Here is a 21,003-nt window from a genome sequence, read left to right as displayed (position 1 = left end):
TTTTATTAGAGTTTATAATAGTGGCCAAGGTGCAGGATGGAAAGTAGTACTGCATTTCATTGTTTTAACTTGTGCACTTGAACTTGCATTGTTTTAATTGCATGTTTTAGCTTTTGAACTGGACGTGTAGCTCAGAGGTAGAGAGAGCACTTACCTAGCATTTGTGAAGCCCTGGGTTTACTCCCTAGCACTACAAAAAATAAAAATACGTTTATTATTTATTAATTATTTAGATTTCCTCTTCTAAAGGTTGCCTGTTCAGATCCATTGCTCATTTCTTATTAAGTTGCTTGGTTTATCTTGATTTGTAGGTGCTTCCTGTATGTTAGAGATATTAAATAGTGTAAAATGGATTGTGAATATTTTTCTCCTCTTTGTTTTATACTAAGGTTTGACCTTAGTCTTTGTTATAGTATCTTTATGTGTGTGTGTGTGTGTGTGTGTGTGTGTGTGTGTGTAAGTAAAATATGTCCTTCTTTTTTGCTTTATGGTTTCTAGGTTTCTTGTCTTGTTTTGAAATGTCTTTCCCACCCTGAGGTTTCAAAATCAAGTCTGCTAAATAAAAGGCTTAAATAATGTGAGGAAACCATTCATACATAATAAACTATCAACAAAAAATACAAAAACAATCTGAACATAGGGGTACACACCTATAATCCCAGCACTTGAGAGGCTAAGACAGGAGCATGGCTGTGAGTCCAAGACCAGCCTGAGCTACAGAGCAAGACCTTGTCTCAAAAAAAAAAAAAAAAATTTTGCCTGTAATAATGCCTGTAATCCCAGCAGTTGGGAGGCCGAGGCAGGAGGATCATTTCAAGTAGACCAGCCTTGGCTACAAAGTGAGCAGAAGGCCAGCCTGAACTGTGTAGTAAGACCTTATCTCAGAAAGACAAAAAAAGCACTCAAGCCATGTTCAAAATATGAGTCAAGAATGCTCCATCATTCAATATCATTACCACTATCATTCAATAGTATTTTATAATCCCCCCCTTTTTTTGATGCTGAGGGTAAAACCCAGGGCCTTGCATATAACAAAAAAGTATTCTACCACTGAATTATATTTCCAATCTCTACAGTTTTTTGTTTTGTTTTGCAGTACTGGGAGTTAAACCCAGGGCCTTCACCCTTATTCTTTTTTTTTTTTTTTGAGTCGCTGTCTCGCTAAATTACCCAGGCTGGACTCACACTTGCAATCTCATGGGGCCTCCACCTCCCGTGCACTGGCACTACAGACATTTGCCACTGTGCCTGGCTTATAGTCTTTAATAGTGTAATAGTCCAAGAAAGAAAAACCACCTGTTAATATTAGAAAAGTAATTTTCTTATTTTCAGATGATGTGATTAAAAACCTATACTAAAACAACACATTAGGATTAATAAGAAAATTTGGACCTTGACAGGACATAAGATAAACTTAGAGAAAAATCAATAGCTTTAATCTATACTGCCTAATTAGAAGTAGGAATGAGAAAACCCATTTGGAATTGTAAAAGTAAAAAGTATTAAATGCTTAGAGATAATCTTTTTTAGGCAAATTCTTCTTATGTTGCCCGGGCTGGTCTCTACCTCCTAAACTCAAGGGATGCTCCTGCCTCAGCTTCCCAAGTCCTGGGATTACAAGGCTGCACCATCACACCCAGCTTTAAAAACAATATTTCAAAGAAATTTATAGGGCCAGCATGAAGAGAAGTATAGTCTTACTGAGTTGGTCTGCTTGGGCTGCTATAACAAAATTCTAGAGACTGAGTAGCTTAATAAAAATTTGTTTTCTGACAGTCCTGAAGGTGGGAAGGCCAAGATCAATGTGGCAGCAGGGTTGTTGTCTAGTGAGGGCTTTCTTCCCGGTGAGTGGGCTGCCTTCTGGCTCATTGCTGTGCCTTAAGAGAGAGAAAGAGAGCTCTCTAGAGGCTCTTCTTGTGTGTATGTGTGTGTATGTGTGTGTTACCAGGAACTGAACTCAGGACCTTGCGCTTTCCAGGCAGGCACTTGTGCCACTGAACTATATCCCCAACCCTGGAGGCTCTTCTTATAAGAGTTCTAACCCTAGAAAATCAGGCCCTACCTTATAACCTCCTGTAGCCTTAATTCCTTCCAGAGAGGTCCTGTCTCTGAATACAAATTCAGACACTCCTTCCACAACATTTTTCAAAGGACCAAAAACTAAGCCCTAAACACAGAGACAGATAAGAATCCCATCCTTCCAAAGGTATAGGGGTATTGTAATTCCTGTCAAGTTTCCAATGAACTTTTAAAGGAAGAAATAGTTGATTTTCAACTTCATAAAAATGCAGATGTTCTGAGTAACACTAGTCACAGTAGCCAAAAATTGGAAATAACCCACATGGCCATCAGCTGATGAACAGAGAAGCAAAACAGGACACAGTTAATAGGTGGAATATCACTCAGCTGTGAAAAGGGACGGCGCACTGATCCATGCTGTAACACGGGTGAACCCTGAAAACAGTACACTAAGCAGAAGGGGCCAGAGTCCAGAGGCCACTTACTGTATGATACAGAGCGTCCAGAACAGGCAGATCCATAGAGGTAGAGCACAGACCAGTGACTACCCGGGGTTGGGGAGGATGGAAAGAGACAGGAGATGACCGCAGAGGCACAGGCGATGAAGGTTCCTGTGTCTGAAACCAGGTGGTGGTGATGGCTGCGCGACATGTGACTGTAGTAAAAACTGCTGCACAGTGTACTTCAGAGGGTGAGTTATACGGGAGATGAATTGTATCTCAATTAAAAATTCATAAGGAAGTTAGAGAATAGCTTATTTATTACAGAAATAAATAGACCTGTAGACTAGAATAGAACAGGCCTAAGACTATAGGGGAGAAGAACTTAGCTTTTCAATTCAGTGGGGAAGAAACAGATTTATTTAATAACTGTAGCTAGCGGAATTAGATTTCCATCCTCTTCTGTGTGTATCCAGAAACTCATTGAAGATCTATTGTTAAAAATAAAATAATGAGCGAGGCACAGCGCACCGCCTCTGGTCCCAGTTACTTGGAAGGCTGAGGCAGGAGGATCACTTGAGCCCAGGAGTTTGAGGCCAGCCCGGGCAGCATAGGAGACCCTGTATCAAAATAAGTAAATAAATAAAACCTCGCAAGCATTAGGGGAAAAGTAGAAGTGGCCTTTTCCTCTGTGTTTTCTCAAGGACAGATGAGGTGACTCCTGGGTGTGCTCCTCTCTCTGTCCTCTGGACCCAGGTGCCGGGCCGAGGATTTGCCTGCAGAACCCCAATGTACCCCCGGAAGGCTCAACTACAGCTGGACACTCGTTCTTGTTCTGGGAGGGCTGGAGCCCGGGGCCCCGGGGCTGACCTGGCCACCTCTGGGACAGTTCTCCTCCTCCTGCAGACTGTGGCTCTGAGTTCATGGCAGTGACAAGTGCAGCCGGCCTCTGTGCCCTGCCTGGCCCCTGTTGCCCTGTGAGACAGAGGTGCGAAGAGCAGCCCCAGCGCCCAGGCTCCAGGTCCTCATCCCTTGGAGGCGGCCGCCCCGCTTCTCCAGAGCCTAAAGCATCTCCACTTCTGCGATGCAGATACCTAGTTCCTCCCGCCTCTGTCCCCTTAGAGTTGGCAGACACCGAGGGCAGCTCAGCTGCGGGGCAGTGCATTCCCCTTCTCCACCGAGGCCCGGGTCACTGTCTCCCCGGAGTCCTCCCCAGTCCTGCCCTCGCACATCTGAACCAGGCAAGGCCTGAACAGCACTGAGCAGAGGGACACCCTGGCTCCCTTCAAGGTCTGCTCCACGGAAATACTTGGAGGTTTTGGATTAGTTCCACTTGGGTAATTTGAAGAGAAATAGAAACTTCCTTATCGCTTCATTGGTTTGCTAAATTTCAAGTAGTTGTTTAAAAATCCTAGACTGAGCCGGGCGTGGTGGCGCACGCCTGTAATCCCAGCACTCAGGAGGCTGAGTCAGGAGGATCACTGCAAGTTTGAGACCAGCCTGAGCTACAAAGTGAGCTTAAGGCCAGCCTGAACTGCATAGCAAGACCCTGTCTCAAAAAGACAAAAAAAAAAAAAAAAATTCTAGACTGGGATCCTGGTTGTAGTCCAGGGAAAGCAAACTTCCGGGTTAAGCAGTCTGGTTCAGCTCAGGCTGCAGAGGTTTGCCTGGGACCACCCTTGCTGATGACCCTCCAGCTGACCTGTCCATCCCCAGGCCACCATCTCCCCAAGCTCCTTGGCCTCAGCCTGAGCACACTGTGACTCACGGTCATTATCTCATCTGATGCTCAAAGCGGCCTTTGGGGCAGCTTCAGACGGTGAAATTGACTCTTGGTGATGGATGAGGAGGGGACGTCTGCCCAAGGTCACGTAGGCTGCGGCACTGCAGCCTCAAGGGGTGGGGACCCGCGCTCCTCCCCTCGCGAGCACGGTAGGGAATGAAGCTCTTGCCCTTGTCTGCACCACTCTGGCTTTGTCTTTTCTGGCTGGGTCAAAGGGTTTTGGGTCGCCCAGAACCAAAGGTTATGGCCTGGCTGTGAGGATAGGTCTCCTGGAGATGAGAGGTGACTGTCTCGACTCCAGTCGCCTCCCTCTGCCTGCTTAGCAGTCTGTGTGCCCTGCAGTCTCTGCACCAGCCCCGTCACACCTCCACCCAGGCTCTCAAGACCCCACATCCACACTCAGGAGAGGAGGTGCTTGGCCCCTCATTTCTGCTCACAGCGCCCCTTTAGCCCACAGTCAGACACAACATTCAGCTCCACCCCGGATGGCTGCTTTCCCCGAGGGGCAGCTGGGGCAGAGCAGGGGAAAACTGGTGCCTCCCGGTCAATAGCCAGCCAGCCACAGAGCTGAGTGTTTTGCATCTCACAGGGTAGTGAGCTCTCCGCCACTGGGAGCATTCAAACTGAGACTGGATATTATAGTGGAGATCCTATGGACCAGATGCTGGGAGGAGCTCACTGTGCATTATTTCTGTGAATCCAGAGTTATGTGCCCATGTTGGGACCAAATGTGGGACAAGAGACACGTTCTGTGTCTCAAGACTGGGAAAGCCGCATGGCCCACGCGGGCTTTGAACCTGAGGCCTCTGTCTCGTTAGCGCAGAGCCCGGGCCGACAGAGCTAACAAGCATTTCCGTGGCAGCCGTTTTTCCATCAAACGCATATGCTGTTTCCTGACTTCTTAACGCAGCGTGCTATTTATACCAGCAGATCCATTCATTCTTAATGAGCCTCGGTTGTGGATTGTAAAATGTTTTATTTTCAGACAGGATTGCTCACTGCCCAAAGCCAGCTGTTGCTAAGCCGCCTTCCTCATTTCTCCATTCCTGAGAAATTAACACCGTGGAAGGTCCTCTGAGCCCTCGGCCGCCCTCTCCCATCCCAGCACCTCCCCAGTGTGCCGGGGACTTGCTGTTTTTGTCACATCGGCTGGCCATGCCGCCTGAATTCCCGCAGCCTTCGGAGCAGCTGGGAACGCGGGCTGCGTGCAGGGGCTGAGCCGGCTGGAGCAGCTGGAGGGAGGCGGCGCAGAGCAGGAGGGCGTCCGCGTCGGGAGGTGCGACGCCGTCTGTCCTTGGAGGGTCGCACATTTGCCTATGTCATAGGTCACAAGCTGGTCTAGCAGTGACCTGATCTGGTTTACTGCTTGCAATTCACTGTCAGTAGTTTTAAATGTGGAGAAGTCTCACTTAAAAAGAAAAGCAGAGTACTGGCTTTGCTTTTAACAATCAGAAGGTCTGCCCAAACTGCCCTCTTCTGGAAAAGCTGGTCCAGCTAAGTAGCGCCCCCCCTCCTCCCCGCACAAAGGGCTAGCTCACAAGCTGTGGGGTGCCGCAGTCCCCCCCCTCCCTGATGCCTCTGACAGTCCTTGTAGGCTTACTAAGAAGAAAGCGAAATTGTCATTTCCATGTCCCTGTGGAAAGAGAAAGAACAGGAGGTAGACCAGCAAGGACACTTGTTGCAAGAAAAATGGGCAAACTGGAAACGAAGGCTTCCTGCAGCAGCCACGTAACTCACTGACGCTTCCCCGTGGCCGGTAGAGGGCACGTGTGTGTCCCTGCACCTCGTCCTGACCCCGTGACTCCCGCTGTAGAGGGTCTGCGTCGGCGTGAGAGTGGGGGGCCCCTCACCGTCCCTCACAGCCGGGCCGGCGCGGGCTTCAGGGTCAGGCTGCAAGCAACGCCCGAGTATCAATGGGGGGCTCCTCAGTTTCCACGCTGGTACCACCCTGCCCACCCACACACACGCGTGCGCACACACACATTCCCAAAACATGCAGCCCACAAGGGTGCGTCACGCCCGCCCCAGCGCCTGCCTCACCCTGTGAGAAGCGCTTGCCTAGTACATGTGAACTGAGTTTCTGTTGGTCCCGCGCCCCGCCCTGTCACCTCATCTGGTTCATTAGCGCCTTCCCCTACGCTCCTTTTGCTCCCTGCACAGGTCCCACAGTGCCGGTGAGCTGGGAGACCTTGCGTATTCTGCATGGAGAGAGAGCAGACGCACACATCGTTCAGAGAGGGCAGGGAGACTCAGGGAACTGTCTGAGAAGGATGCGGTCTGCATGGTGCCAGGCTGCCCTTGGGTCCAGAAAAGAAGCAAACAAGTTACAGTCAGACCATCGTATCTGTGGCCCCCGCAGCCACTGGGGACTTGAATATGAGGGGCTGGGAGGAAGCATGGGGTGTGCTGAGGTGCCCACGCCCGCTGTGGGCCCCCTGTAGAGGAAGCACTGGCCACTGGCCCGGCCTCAGTCTTCTCCATGACCGCCTTGCTGCTGGGCCCGGCGCGGGGCTCCGCCACTGCTCACCTTGCTCTGCGCAGGTGGAAGAGACGGCCTTGGGCCTTGGTGTCAAGTGGTCAAGGGAAGCTGCTCCCACGGTGGCCCCGCCCCACGGATTCCACGTACCTCACTGCAGGCCGTGCGGGCTCTGTGCGTCTGCTATTTCGTGTAATTCCCCCAACCTGTAACAGTAGGGGCGCTCCCGGAGGTCACATGCCACGTTCTGTCACGTCAGCAAGGAAGGGAAGAGAGCGGCTGTAGCATTCAGGAAGCTCTGCCCTTCCCCTAAATGCCAGTCCTGGCCACATTTCAAAGGGAGGCCCATGGATGTGGGTTTGTCTCGCCCCCTGGAGCCCTTGGTGAAGCCAGACAGCAGCCCAGTGTTGGGGGCACGAAGGGCAGGCGTCCTGAGCTGGCATTAAGGTTCGTTGTCCTCCCCTCCCCTGGCAATCCCCCACTGTCCTGGGTGTCCTTAGCATCCTGGAAATTGATTTCCCGAGAGCAGAAGGCCCTCATTAGCCACACCATGGAGGTTAGGGGCATGGCTGTCACCTCTAATTTGCCCAAACCTGGTGACAGCCTCAGCTGACTGGTTGACTCCAGCTGCAAGGTGAAGTCTTGGGGCCCCTGCCCTGTCCAGGATGGAACAGGAAAGCTGGCCTCCAGCCTCTGAGCAGCGAGGGCCGCAGCCTCCTGCATGGGCCAGGCCGGTGCCCAGCTCTGCTCGCGCAGTGCGGCCCAGCTCAGCTCTCCAGCCGCTCACCTGTCTTCCCAGCTGAACCTACAACTTAATTCCGCCACTCTGGACTTAACGGCCTCTGGGGAGCAAGCAAAGTGAATAAATCTGGGCCTCCTGCCCTGTCTGGCTCCAGCAAATCCCTGGGAGGGGACAGTACTGCTCAATGCTCTGCAGCTCTTCCCGGGCCTCCTATCTGTCCATGGTGGGGCCAGTCCTCGAGCCCCTTGCACACTGTAGCCCCAGAGCAGCCAGCGGGGGCCGAGGGGCCCTGCAGGAAGGGGGAGCCTCCCCTGCCTCTGTGGCCTCTGCGGTAACCATGGGGTCGAGGCGACGCAGGCGACCATCCCCACAGGGCACCTCTGAGCAGCCTCCCTGGATTGAGGAGGGGCTGAGGTTCCAACCCAGGAGAGGGAAACCGAGGCGCAAGCCCCAGAGGCTGCAGAAGCCTTTCCCTGAGGAACTGTGACAGAGAAGCCTGGGAGGAGAGAGAGACAGAGACAGAGAGTGGAGATGGAACTGAGACAGGGAGACCCAAGAAGACACAGAACTTGTGGAGACCCGGGAGAGGGGAACAGAGACAAGAGATGCAGAGGCAGAAAGTGTCAGAGGAAGAGAAGGATCTGAGGTCAGGGAGCAATGAAGGCGCGGTTTGCATCCCAGAAAGGGAGCGGGCAGGAGGTGTGTGCGCACTGGGTTTTATGTCCACCGTAACCGGAAGCAATCATCTGCCCCCTGACAGCGCAGAGCACACCCAGACCAGATCAACCCCTCCACCTCCAGGCGCCAGAGCCAGGGGACTTTCCTGGTCTCCCTCTAGCATGCCTGGCTCACCCCGCCTGAGGGCTTATATATGCCTACATCATGCCCACCTGTAAATTCCGCCTCTTCCAGGAAGCCCTCTCTGACTGCCCCCCCTGCAGGCTGCCACCTCCCCCGCCTGTGTATCGAGGTCTCTCTGGAGGAGGGAGCCATTCTTAGCTTCCATCCAGCCACTGCCTTCTATCCAAAGCCCAGAAAGCGAGGGAGGGCCCACAGGATTTCCACGCTGGCAACCACATCTCTGCTGGTCTGAGGATTTGTCTTCGTTATCGGTGCCTCCTGTCTGCCTGTGATCCTGAGGAGGGAGTAAATTAAAATCGATGGCGGATGAATAAGCAAGCACAGGAAACCCTCCCCTCCCCACATCTGACTCTCCGGCCGGCTCGCTCCTGCCCCTGCTGACCCGCCCTGGCCTGAGACCATCCAGTGGCGGCCGGCAAGGGGGGCCATGGCAGGGGGTCGCCCTCCTTTCCCTCTCCACACATGCCACAGCACCCCCGGCTCCGAGGCAGGCCTCTGGCTGGCCCCGTCTCGCAGGCTGGGCGGCAGCCAAGCGCGGAAGCACACCAGGTCTCCAGGACCTGGGAGGGAGGGACGGGCAGGCCCTGAGCAGTTTCGGGCTCCCAGCACTCCCCTCCTGGGAGGACAGGCTCCCCGGAGCCCCGGGCCACTGTTCTCCCTGTCCAGTCCTGGGGAAGTTTTCAGAACGCATCTGTCCCCACTCCGACCCCTAGGAGCAGGCTCTGGGTGAGCAGCGCGCTCTCCCCAGGGCCCACTCATCCTGTGTCCATGGCAACCAACCTCCCATCGCCCCGCCCCCACCCCTGCCCAGGCCAAAGCCACCTGTTTGTCCCGCGCGAGTGCCTGCGTGGTGGGCACGCAGCTCTTCTGAGAGACAGAGGTGGCAGATGGGACTCGGGGGTCTCCTGTGCCCCCAGCACACCCCCTTTTCTGACCACCCTCCGATCCTGCCATCTTCACACAGAGGGGTTTCCTCTAGGGAAAGTGTTCAGACCGCAGGTGTGCTGAGTGCCCGGGATTAAGGCTCAGGGAAGGAGGCGGTCTTGGGTGGAGACCCAGCCTTGCCCTCAGCAGCTTCTGGCAGGCTTGGGAGAGAAATGCAATGCTGGGAGGTGCTGAGCAGCGGAAGAGGAGCTGTCCTCCACCCTTCCTTCCCCTGGGCCAGTGTGACTTCAGGGTCCAGGGATGTGGCTCAGCCGCACAGCACCTCCCTGGCAAGCACAAGGTCCTGAGTTTGATTCCAGGTACCACACACACAAAAAAAGTGTGGCGTCAGTGGGCTCCTGGGGATGAATTAGATTCCAATTTTTAAAAATAATTTGTAAGCTAAGCTGGGTGCAGGGGCACACATTTGTAATCCCAGCTACTTGGGAGGCTGAGGCAGGAAGATCAGGAATTCTAGGTCAGCCTGGGCAATTTAGCAAGACTTTGTCTCCAGCCTCAGTCTGAGAATCCACCTCCCACGAAAGAGGCAAGACAGTCCCTGTAAGTTTGGCCTGGGCACCAAGCATGGTGCCACCACAGGTGAACCCACACTAGGGGACGTGGGCCTGTGAGTTCAGGATGCTCCTCCCCAAAATAAAACAGCTCCCGGGGCTGGGGATTTAGCTCAGCGGCAAAAGCGCCTGCCTGGCAAGCGCAAGGTCGTGAGTTCGGTTCCCGGTACCGGAGAAAAAAAAAAAAAAAAAAAAAAAAAAAAAAAAAATAAAACAGCTCCGATCTATCAAGCGCTACCATGTGCCACCTGCCTGTGTTGTGTGGTGTGTATTGTTCGTGGTACTGGAGGTTGAACTCACCGAGTGCCAAGCTACATCCCCAACCCTTTTATTTTGAGAGCGGGTGTCACTAAGTTGCCCAGGCTGACTTCGAACTTGTTATGCTCCTGTCCCGGCTCCCAAGTAGCTGCGATGACAGGTGCACAGCGCCACGCCTTTTAATGCGCACAGCTTCCCAGAAGGGGGTCATCGTCCCCGCGGCTTCACTGAAAAAGCCCACTGAGCACGCAGAGGTGAAGACGCTGGCCCAGAGTCACACAGCTGGGAAGTGGCAGAGACAGGACCCAAGCCTGCGTCTGAGTCAGAGCTGTGCCTCTTTACCACCCCACGCTTCCCTCCCTCTGCCACCGAAACAGAGCCCCAGACTTGGAGGCATCTCTGTGGGATTTCTGGCTCCGCTCCGTGTGCAGAGGGACAACTGTCCCCTGTCCCAGTGGGGAGAGCTCTGCACCTGAGCTGCGCCCGCCGGGTGGGCTGGGGCGGGGGCTAATGGGAAATGTCTGTGCACTCCCCAGGGCGCTATCATTGTTCCTTACATTAATTTTTTTTTTTTTATTTTCAGTATGCAAAATTTTCCACCATCTGCTTTGCTTTGGGAGAATGTTTGCTGAAAATATCTCCCTTCCTCTCTAATTCCCACAATTTCTGGGGGCTTTGGGAGGCTCCAAGCCGAGCAGCCATAGCACACAAGTGCCTCCCAAGCATCCAGGCTGCCAGCTGCCCTTGTGGCAGGCAGGCGGCTGTTGTGTGGCCCAGAAGGCAGTCCCCACCTCCTGACCAGAGAGGGGCATCAGCGGTCTCTCCACTGCTGGGCTGACCCTGAGTTCAGTGCCAGGACTCAGATCCAGTGCCTGTGTGTCTGCCGCTTAGTTTTTGCCATGAAGCCTAGAGAGATGCCTGAGGCACAGAAAGAGGTGGTGACCAAGTAGAGCCTAGAGGCAGCCCTCCCCCGTATCCCAGTGTGAGGCCAAATAGTCCTCAACCTGCTTGTCCCTTTTACCGTCCCTGGCAAGATATCTCCAGAGAAGAGCAGCTGCCGCATGTGTCCTTTGAGGCAGTCAAGGGAGACTCTCCAAGAGGGAAGACTCTCCCCACCTCACTTCAAGTACCAAAACTCAGTTTCCATGGTGACAGTCAAATTGCAAATCCAACCAAGAGCAAGCTGGGGTGGGGGTGGGGGCAGGGAAGCTGGCCTATCCCCAGAGAAGTGGGCCTGCCTGGGGCTGGGCTGTCTGTCCGCTGCTATGATAAGTGCCAGGCCAAGCAGGACAGCCTTCCTGGGGATGATGGGAAAATCTCAGGGATGCCAGGTCTCCCAGTAAGTGGTCCAAGCCCTCACACCACTGCAGAGCAAAACCAAGAGCGAGTCCTCCCTGCCCCTGCCTTACAAGGAGCCTGGTGAATCCATGTGATGGTCTTCCTTCTCCCATAGGCTATCGGGACTGTCTTCTCCCTGGAGTTTTCCCATCTCCAGTAGAAAAAAATCAGGCATGGGCAGAACATAAGCGCTCCTCACCAAACCGTGGGGAAACGACAGGAAAGGAAAAAAATCAGCCCTCAGACACCCTGAGTGTTTTGTGGAGGATGGAAGAACAAGGGCCAAAAGATTTATAAGTCTGAAAGCTTTGTTAATAGACCTGGAAGATTTACGATTCCAGCTGCTGTGCAGGGGGAAGGTGGCAGTGGCAATCAAATGGCATAATAGCCAAGGTTTGGGTTTTACGGGGACATCTTGGGGGCAGAAAGAAGAAATAGCTGCTCCCTTGGCCGCCAGAGAGCGCTGGGACTGTCTGGGTAAAGGGGGTTTGCATGGGGCCTGGGTCTCTCTTGGCTGTCTCTTTCCCCAGTGACAGTAAAAGGCACTGGCTGACAAAAGATGACATCTTTCAGATCGTTTCTTTCAAGGAGGGTTTATGAGAGTAGATTAGAAATGGGATTCGGGTCGGCAGCACAAAGACCTCCGCACTGAGGGCTGGCCCCAGTCAAGTCCCAGTGTAATGAGCAAAGGTGGCCAGGCCAGGGGACAGGGCAGCCGGAAGAAATGGTCTTTCTAATCAGCTGGCTGCTCCGTGACAATGTTATGAGCTCATCTGTCATCTGCTCCCCCGTTTCTATGGCTGAGTCCTTTGGGGGCTGTAGTAGGAGTCAGAGAACAAGTCGGCTGGTGGTAACTTGGGGAAGCTTCCTGTTTGTTTGTCTTTTTTAACTTTGTGTGATACAGACACCCCATGGTTCCCCGTGGAGCCAGGCAACTTGGCACCTCCACCCCACCTCCAGGGTAGCCATTTTGAGCAAGGTCCACACCTCACAACAAAACTGTTCTCTTGGGGCTGGGGATTTAGCTCAGCGGCACAGCGCCTGCCTGGCAAGCGCAAGGTCGTGAGTTCGGTTCCCAGTACTGGAGAAAAGCCAAAAAAAAAAAAAAAAAAAAAATGGTACTCCCAGTGTCATGTGGCACACACGCCTTAGAACTTTAGCCTGGTCCCAAGCCCAGCTCTGTGAAATGGACAGTAGATGTCAGAACAGGCACCAGTGGAGAAATGGGTACATGAAGTTGCCACCATGCTGAGTGCTGGGACGTCCCTTTCCCCCATACCTGCTGAGCCCTTTGGCCTTTTCTCCTTTACAGCAGGCACCTCTTGACTCCCCAGAGCCCCGTGGCCACGCTAGCCCCTACCTGCTTTGACCCTGCATGTCAGCCTCAAGGGAGATGGAAGCTTCCGGGTCGGGAAGCACGACTAGATGGTGCACGAGCATCTTGGCCAGAAAGATAGGGAAACATGTGGAGGTCAGCCACTGCTGCCCTGTGGGACTGACTCCCCGGTGCCTGGAGCGTGGCCACAGCCCTGACTCCTTAGCAGATGGCCCAAGGGGGATGTGGGGAGCTGCTTTTTCCAGGTGTCTATCAGCCATCTCTGCCTCCCGCCCACCTCCTCCCACCCCCTTTGTCTGGGCACCCACGGGGCTGTTTAGTCAGGGAATGAGTCAAAATTACGTAAATGCTTACAACGCTGACGCCCGTGGGGTCTGGTCTCGGTGGATCGAGGCTCAAAGCTGCTCAGCCCGGGCCCTGCAAAGCAAAATGCGTCCCTCTTCTCACATCCTGTGAAGGGGCACATGGACCACAACCTCTCCTCATCACCGCCTCCTCTTGGCTGTGTATCACAAAGCCCAAAATACCAAAGCAGAAGTCTTCCTGGTGGGCAGGGGAGGGAAGGAACCAGAGAACAAAAGAGCACAGTCCTTGAGCAGATGGAAGGAGGAGAAGCCAGGAAGAGTTACGCAGTGGTCGTCCCATCCCCACCCCCGGGGCAGTCTACGGAAGGAGATCCACGCCAGCCTCCTTGGTGGGAAGGCGCCGGGGCTTGGTCCTGTAGGTGAAGGAGCCCTTTAAAGTGGGCGGAGCCAGCGTCTGTGTTTGGCTGTAGCCTCCTGGGCTGTGTAGAGGGAGAGCTGACCCGGAAGCACCTACAGGTGCCAGGCAGGGGGGCCGTTGTCACAGAGCCCCTCTAGGTGATGAAACTGGCAGGCGATGAGGACACCAGAGAAGCAAGTGCCACATCAGCAGACCTCCATGGAGCACCCGCACTGTACCAACCACTCTGCGTGCCCGCCAGGGCTGCACATCTCAGAGTCAGAGTGATCGGCCGACTCCAGCCCTCTGGCTGCTTGCTTCCGTGGCCTGTGACTCCCTTAGCCGCAAGCTGACATAGGCTGGGCTCTAGATCCAGATGGAAGCTGCCATTTCGCCCTCTTGTACCAACACTGGGTTTCCCTAACTGGCAGATGCTTCCCCCGCCGAGCTTTAATGTGATCTCAGAATTCACTGCATGCTGCTGCAGAAAGGACTTGGCAGATCAAATGAAACCTATTAGCCACCCTTGGCATAGATCAATTCTGTTGCTAATCTTATCTTCCACCAACGGGAACCGATGGCTCAAAGTGGTTGAGAGGACTAAGATTTCCTCGCTAAGTGCCTAGCACAGTGCCTGCTTCTAGAACTCAACCCATTCTACCAGGCTCTGTGACCAGCCTTTCGCACTTCAAAGTAAAATAAGACAAGGGCCTGTGAGTTACCCAGGCTGGCCTCAGACTTGCAGTCCTCTGCCTCAGTCTGCTGAGTAGCCAGGGTTACAGACATGTGCCACCAAGCCTGGCAGAGAGCTGGTTACCTTTGATCCCACATCTTTCTATGTAATTATACTTGTTATTATCCTTATGTTACTTAATTAAATGTTATATAAATTGATGAAAAGAGTCAGAAAGGAAACCAGAGCTGTTTCATTAAAACCAAGATATTGTAAAGTCTTGATAGAAGCCACTTGGTTTAAAAAAAAAAAAAAAAATAGCTGAATTAGATGTGGGCAAGACAACTGTAAAAAACAGGAAGAAATGGGAGAATATAGAAGGACCCTGCAGTCAGATTGCTATGCTAGTGTCTTTAAGCTCCCGTTCCAATTTAAAGAAACTAAAGCCAGAGTCATAGACACCGCAATATGGAGGCAGTTTATACACGAAAGCCCATGTGGGCCCAATCTCAAAGCAGCAGCCAGGGCCTGCTGCAGAAGATTGGCAAATGGATGTACATTTCTGTGTTTAAAATTAAAATAGAATGTTTCAAGGATGAATATATCCTGTATTATGACACCCACTGTTGATGAACCAGCCAAATACGGTCTCATGGAGTGCAGAAAAGGGAGAACGTTCACTGTGAGAGCCCCTCCCCTCTCCTCCTCTCCCCTCCTGGGACCCCACCTCCACCTGTGCCTGCTGCATTCTCCAGACCCCACTGTGAGTTGCTGGGTGCACTGGGTTGGCAGCCTGAGTCTGCAGCCTCCCAGGTCAGATCTTCCGGTAGAACAAGCGTGGCTGCAAGCGCAAACTCCAGAGCCAGGCTGCCCAGTTTAGGATCCCAGCCCCTCACACACCTCAGTTTCCTTACGTGTGAAATGGGGTTGCAATATTTCCCACCTCAGGGCTGGGGATTTAGCTCAGCGGCAAAGCGCCTGCCTGGCAAGTGCAAGGTCGTGAGTTCAGTCCCCCGTACCAGAGAAAAACAAACAAACAAAAAAAATTTCCCACCTCACAGGATTGTTTTGAAGCTTCCATGAGTTCATTTATGTAGAAGGCCGTTGCCTTCTGCCTTTGGGCCTTTCTAGGTGAAGGCCTCAGACTGCTATGTCTGCAGGAAAGGTGATCGTAAGTTTCCACCAAGCCAGAAAGGTCCAGCTGTGCCACAGAGAGACAGTGACACATGGAGGTGGCTGGCCAAGCGCAAACCCTCCCTGCTGGTGCTGGGCATGCTGAGCTCATGTCCCAGCCTCCTCACACCAGGTCTCCCCTCTGACTGGCAGAAAAGCACACTGCCCCACCTCGAGCTATTGTTTCTCATGCCCAAAACAAAAGGGCTGGCAGAGCCCTAGCTCCTTCCATCCAAGTAGTGGCCAGTAAAGGTGATCTCCGCCCTATCTGTCTTTTCCAGTGGTTTCCAGTGACAGTGACAGTGACTCAGATCTCAGCTCTTCTAGCCTGGAGGACAGACTCCCGCCCGGTGGGTCCCGGGAAAAGAAAGGCAACAAACCCGTGGCGGAGTCAGGTAGGTGTGGCAACTGACGCTGTTGCTTCCCAAGCCCTGGGTGCAGAGTAGCTTTGCTAGTAGGGACCCCTGGGCTCCTCCCAACCTCCCCTGTGTGCCATTACCCAGCTGAGATTCCGCCTCCTGAGCAATAAGGGCTGGAAAAGCAGATACACACTTCCCTGAACTAGCTCCACTCTGCCATAAAATTGCAGTGGGTCCCTGGAACATGCCATTACCTCTGGGTGGCACTTCCTCCTCTGCAGCTCAAGAAAGATGGGAAAGGTGGTCTCCTAGATTCTTTCTGGCGTTGGCATCTCTGAGCTTTCCTCTGGGGAAAGGAAAGACATTTGCCTTTTCTTCAACTATATTAAGGGCCTTCCAGGAAAAGGACGGCTTTTTTCAGAGTTGTCCCTAGGTTAGAACCAGGATCTTTGAGAGACAGTTCAAAGGAAGGCTGACGTTAGTCCATTATTGAAAAAGAAATTCCCAACAACTATCCCAAACTAGGATAGATGCTTTGGGGTGCTGACCTGGAGCCAAGACAGGGTGATGTCCTGCCAGAGCTCCTGTGGAAGGAATTCCTATTGCAAGTGGACACTTGGGTCAGATCAGAGAGAGCAAACGCCCAGTCTGTAGGCCGCTCCTCCCAGCCCCGTGCCTGTGGCAGAGAGCACCTGTTGGTCACGATACTCTTTCCCACAGAGCCGTGATGTGGCCTCACAATCCTCAGTGCAGTTTTCCAGGCAGTCAGTCTCATTTGGCAGAAATGATGTAAAAGATAAAAGCTGTCCCGGGTCCAGGCCCCTTCAGGCTGAAAGTGCTACATTAGAAAAGCAAAGATTTCCAGAGCAGGTTCCTTGCACTCCTCCTCCCCTACCTAGTCCCCTCCTTTCACATCAACCCCTAGCTGTGACCAGGCAGGACCAGGAGATGGGAAATGGTACAAGGGCCTCATTTACTCTGAGCCAGGCAAGGACTAATAACCATGTTCGTGTCAGGGTTCTTCAGTGAGTAGAGACAGTAATACCTTCCTTGAATCTCGTAAGACCTTCTCCTATACCCTTGTTCTGTGACAGCAGGAAAAACTAATAATTGTGGGTTTTTATGGTGGTGATTTGTTATTTAATGAAATGGCCTCGGGGCCCATTTTGATGCTTTGGTATCTCAGACCAATCAGAAGCGGGGAGTCCTGCTGGAACACAGAGGGGGTTCCTGCTGGAACATGACAGCTTTGTGCTGGGGGCAGATTCCAGGGGAGAGGCTGCAAGAAACCACCCACAGATACCACCACAATCCCAAAGGAAAAGATTGTAACCATCTGCTTGTTCTGAGCTCATCCCTGTCTCCATTTGGATGTGGGGAGCCCAGTACGGAGCCATCCAGACACACACGTGGTCTCCTGCAGGTGGCGGCGTGGAGTCTCCCAGAATGGGCCTCACCGGCCCACGCAGCCACCTCTCGGGGAGCCAAAGCAGCCTGGCCAGCGAGACCGGGGCAGGAGGCTCTGCGGACCCTCAGAGGGGCACGCTGCCCCAGCCTGAGCCCAAGGGCCCTGGTGAGTACCCCGCTGTATCTTTAACCCCACCACCGTCTCCCCTCTTCCACTTCCTCTCTGAGAGGCCCTCATCCTTTCACTCCGTCCTCCAGAACTGCAGGGTGGTAGGTGACATTTTCAGTTCTCTGCATTTACTGAGTGCAGTGTTGCATGCGGGGGAACAAAGGTCAGCCAGGCCCCAGCCAGCCTGCACTGACCAGAGAGAGGGACCCGAATGATGACGGTACCATCTTTGTCGGCTCTTGGTCACTGTGACAGCGGTGTGCAGCGTCCTGAGCTTCATAAAATGTCAGAGCCTTCCCCCATCTCCTTGTCTGTGGTAGGAACTCCTGCTTCGTGAACACCTACTGTATTCCCGGCAGTGCAGTCCTCACTGAGTCCCATCAGGTGCCAGCCTGGGCCAGGAGCAGGAGCAGCAGGGCCCATCCTTGCCCTCCAGTGACCTGCCCCGTAGTGAGGAAGCTGAATCAGCCCACCCAATCAGGGCCCAGCCTGCTGGAGCCGGCCCAGATCCCGGGAGGGAGATTCTGGGAGCACAGGACCCACCCTGTCGTGGCACCTCTAAGGTCAACTTATACCCTGTTGGCTACTCTGCCAGCAGGTTGTCCCCATTTGATAGCCGTGGAAATCAAGGGAGTAACACCAAGAGTCCAAGGCTGTGCTTGTCCGCTGTCCCCAGCCCTGGCCTAGCCGAGCATCATCATGTGAAGGAAGGGTGAGGGGCTCTCGTACTGAAGCCAAGGAGAACTGCGCATGCGGGCAGGCCCTGGCCCATCAAGGAGGAAGCCACAGCTAGACCGGACCCCTCCCGGCCAAAGAAGCAGGAGCACATGTGAATCAGGGCAGCAGCTGATCTGCTAGCAGGGGAGCATCTCCTTCCTGTGCCTGCCCCACAGCCACCTACCAAGGACGCCCCCCCCCCCCCGTTTCCTCTGTCTCCACCTCCCATGGTTCCCCAGAAAGCACAGGCATTTGGGAGGGAGGCGGCAGAGGACTAGTCTCTAGGGAGTGGGAGGCATCTGTGGCGAGGGAGTGGACCCCGTCCCCTCCCTCTAGCCCTGTGAAGTCCTCCATAGAGGGCAGTTTCGAGTGAAGCAGGCCCCCGCTCTAGTCCTGGCCCTGCTACCCATAGCCGTGTGAACTCGGGCAAACTGTAAGGGTGAGCCCGTGAACTGCAGTTGTGCAGATCAAAGTAGGCCAAATCAGCAGTGCTGTTTCTGCGCAAAGTTCTGTTACCACTGCAGGGTCCCCGTGGGGCCGTGGGGAGGGTGAGACCAGCGTCCTATACGCTGCCTGCACTGAGCGGTCCTTGGGAAATGTGCCGTGATAGCAGGGCGGGTCCGGGGCCTAAGAAGCAGCATGGAAAGGACTGGTGCAAGGCGGACTTCGTATTCCCGTGCCCCTTGCACCGTGCAGCATCCCGAGGTCACCACGGTGATGACCCTGGGCTTTGACAAGCCGACTGAGGCACAGAGGGACAGCTGATGTGCCTGCGAGCACACAGGAAGCTGAGCGGTGCTGGCCCGGAGCGCAGGCTCCCCCTGCCCTGCGGGGTGACAGCCCCCAACACACACCGCTTCCTTCTGACAGGCAGCAGCCGCAGGCGCAGGGACTGTTCCAGGAAGGACCTCCTCGGCCTCCATTCCCTTCCCAGAGGTGGAGGGGTCGCTGAGGAGGGCTCCATCTCTGCTCACCTGTGGTGGCCTTTTTCTGTCTTCTCCAAAGGCAAAAGACACACCTGGGGGCCTCCCCACTGCTGACGTGGCCTTCGAGGGAGGGTCGGTGCACGGAGCCAACTCGCCTGTGGGAGACTGCGAGCGAGAGAGAGCTGCGGCCGGGCTTCCCGGATCCTCCCTGACTTGACTCAGCAAATCAGTGTTTGGGGCCTGAGGCCAGGGCCCCACCTCGTGCCTTTCTGCGCCCTCCATTGGGGGCCCCCCTCGCCCACCATTCCCCTTGGGCTGTGATCTTTATTTATTGTCTCACACACACGCTGGCTTCCCCGTGTTCTGGTGGGTCTTGGGTCGGGCCGGAAGGCTTTGGGGCCCCTCTTGCGGGGCCTCTCGTATGCACTGAAGTTCTAGGAGGGACCCTGCACGGGCCCTCTCGGTGTTTGTATTAATGGCGAGAAGAACTATAACCCTCATGTACCCCGCAGAGCCGAGCTTGGCCCCTCAAGGTGGGTGCGGAAGCCCAGAGCAGGTGCGATGAGAGATGAGCCCACCCTCGCCCCGTCCCTCAGCTCCCCGGGGCTGGAGCCGCATCTGCCTTCCCAGGGGACTGGCTCCGTGTTCGGTTTCTTTGACTCCCTCCGTTGACCTCTGTGTTTTCACTCTGCCAGGGCACATGGGTCCTAAGACATGAACTCACTTCTCTTCAGTAGGTTGGGCTGGGTGTGAAAAAACACTCAATTCAAAGCGCAGCCAAATGCTTCTGGAAGCCGTCCCTGAAGAGAAAGCGTGTGTTTGTGCACGTTGGTGTCCTCGCCCTCCAGCCCTTCCATCCCGCCGCCCCCCCACTCCCGCCACCGGAGGGCGGGGACAGGTTCTCCGTGGGCCCTGTCTGCTCCAAACCCTTAGCTTTCTGCCTTGCCGTGTTTCCCTGGGACATGTTATGCTTCAGAATTAAAACAATAAAAGATTTGAATTTGCGTTGAGCCGGTGTGTTGTTCAAAGGACCACAGTCGCTGGGTTTCTGGGATTCGACAGAGAATCGGATGGGAAGAATGTGGTCCCGCTGATTTGCTAGAACCCTTCCTAAGCCTTGGTAAAAGAATGAGCTACATGTGTGTGTCCTAATGGAGCTCACAAATCTAATGTTGAATGGAAAAAACAAGGCTGCCTATGTGAAAAATCATCAAGATGAGTCATACGGACCTACAGGTACACATGTAAAGGTGTTTTTAAGTGGACAGAACCTTCTGGTTACTTGCGGTAGAGTGAGCGCATTCCTAAATTCTTCTGACCCCGACCCCCACTGAAATGACGTAAAGAAATGGAAATGGCATAAGCCACAGGGACCAAAGGAACAGGAGAAAAGATGGCAGGGGATGAGAGTGTGTGAAAAACTTGGGAAGGTAATGCAGTACACTTTGGTCAGTGTCAGCTTCCCCTGGCCCCAAAATGCCTCCAAGGAAAGAACAAGCCCCTTGCTCTGCAGAATCCCCTGAATGCGCAGGACTTGAAGGGACCAGGGTCCCTAAGGAGGAAGCTCAGGATGGGCCTGAAAATAGCACTGGTTGAAAGAAGTGTTTGAGGTGGAGGCTGGAGTGTAGCTCAGGAGTAAAGCACTTGCCTAGCGTGGACGAGGCCATGGATTCCATCCCAGCACTGCAAAAAAAAGACGTGCCAAGACCTCAGCGCCTGGTCATAGTCACAGTGCCTGGCGGCTGCCCCGCTCTGAGCTGGTAGCAGACAGTTCTGCATTGCCGGCCGCCAGTGAACTGCAAAGGTTCTGCTGGGTAAAGAAGCCCCAAGCCTAGCCAAAGCGCAGAATGAGGGGCTTCGTGGAAACCTGGGATGGTCCGTAAAGAAACCCCCTAATCACAGCCCACCCACCTCGAGGCAGGTCGTTACTTGAATTTCTCGGGGGGAAACTGATCACAGAAAACGGAAGGACGGATCCTGCAATGGTGAGTCCCCAGATCCTGCTTCTCTGCCCAGTCACCACCCGGAGGCCTCCTGCCTGCCTACGACCAAGGCTACCTGTTGGCTTGTCAGTGTCCCTCAGAGTGGGACAAAGGCAGCCAGCAGCAGGCTGGCTGTGGTAACTGAA

General features: G+C 54.0%; 1 protein-coding gene and 1 long non-coding RNA gene across 9 annotated transcripts in view; one reads left to right on the top strand and one right to left on the bottom strand.

Annotated features, from left to right (window-relative positions):
• The window catches only part of Rph3al (rabphilin 3A-like (without C2 domains)), a 151,531-nt gene extending 131,646 nt beyond the window's left edge, over nucleotides 1–19,885 (top strand). For 6 of the 7 annotated variants that reach the window (XM_005402634.2, XM_005402633.2, XM_013503517.1 and 3 more), the window contains 3 exons: nucleotides 15,579–15,692; nucleotides 17,080–17,229; nucleotides 18,955–19,086. In XM_005402634.2, the coding sequence (XP_005402691.1) occupies nucleotides 15,579–15,692; nucleotides 17,080–17,229; nucleotides 18,955–18,989 (299 nt within the window). In that variant the 3' untranslated portion in view covers nucleotides 18,990–19,086. Of the gene's footprint in view, nucleotides 1–15,578; nucleotides 15,693–17,079; nucleotides 17,230–18,954 lie in introns of all 7 variants that reach the window. The other variant, XM_013503520.1, reaches the window with a different exon arrangement.
• LOC102023806 lies at nucleotides 5,202–9,570 on the bottom strand. 2 transcript variants are annotated; one of them, XR_263765.2, is made up of 3 exons: nucleotides 9,144–9,570; nucleotides 6,351–8,595; nucleotides 5,202–6,132 (listed from the first exon to the last, which is right to left on the bottom strand). It is a non-coding gene; the product is annotated as an uncharacterized LOC102023806 (long non-coding RNA). The 2 variants fall into 2 exon arrangements; XR_263764.2 differs by having other exon boundaries at nucleotides 5,202–8,595.
• Nucleotides 19,886–21,003: the final 1,118 nt, after the last annotated feature.

This window comes from Chinchilla lanigera, unplaced genomic scaffold (assembly GCF_000276665.1).
Source record: "Chinchilla lanigera isolate Chin_1 unplaced genomic scaffold, ChiLan1.0 scaffold00080, whole genome shotgun sequence".
In the NCBI taxonomy this organism is placed as follows: Eukaryota; Metazoa; Chordata; class Mammalia; order Rodentia; family Chinchillidae; genus Chinchilla; species Chinchilla lanigera.
Note: the sequence above shows the minus strand (reverse complement) of the source record. Positions and strands in the feature narration are given on the sequence as shown.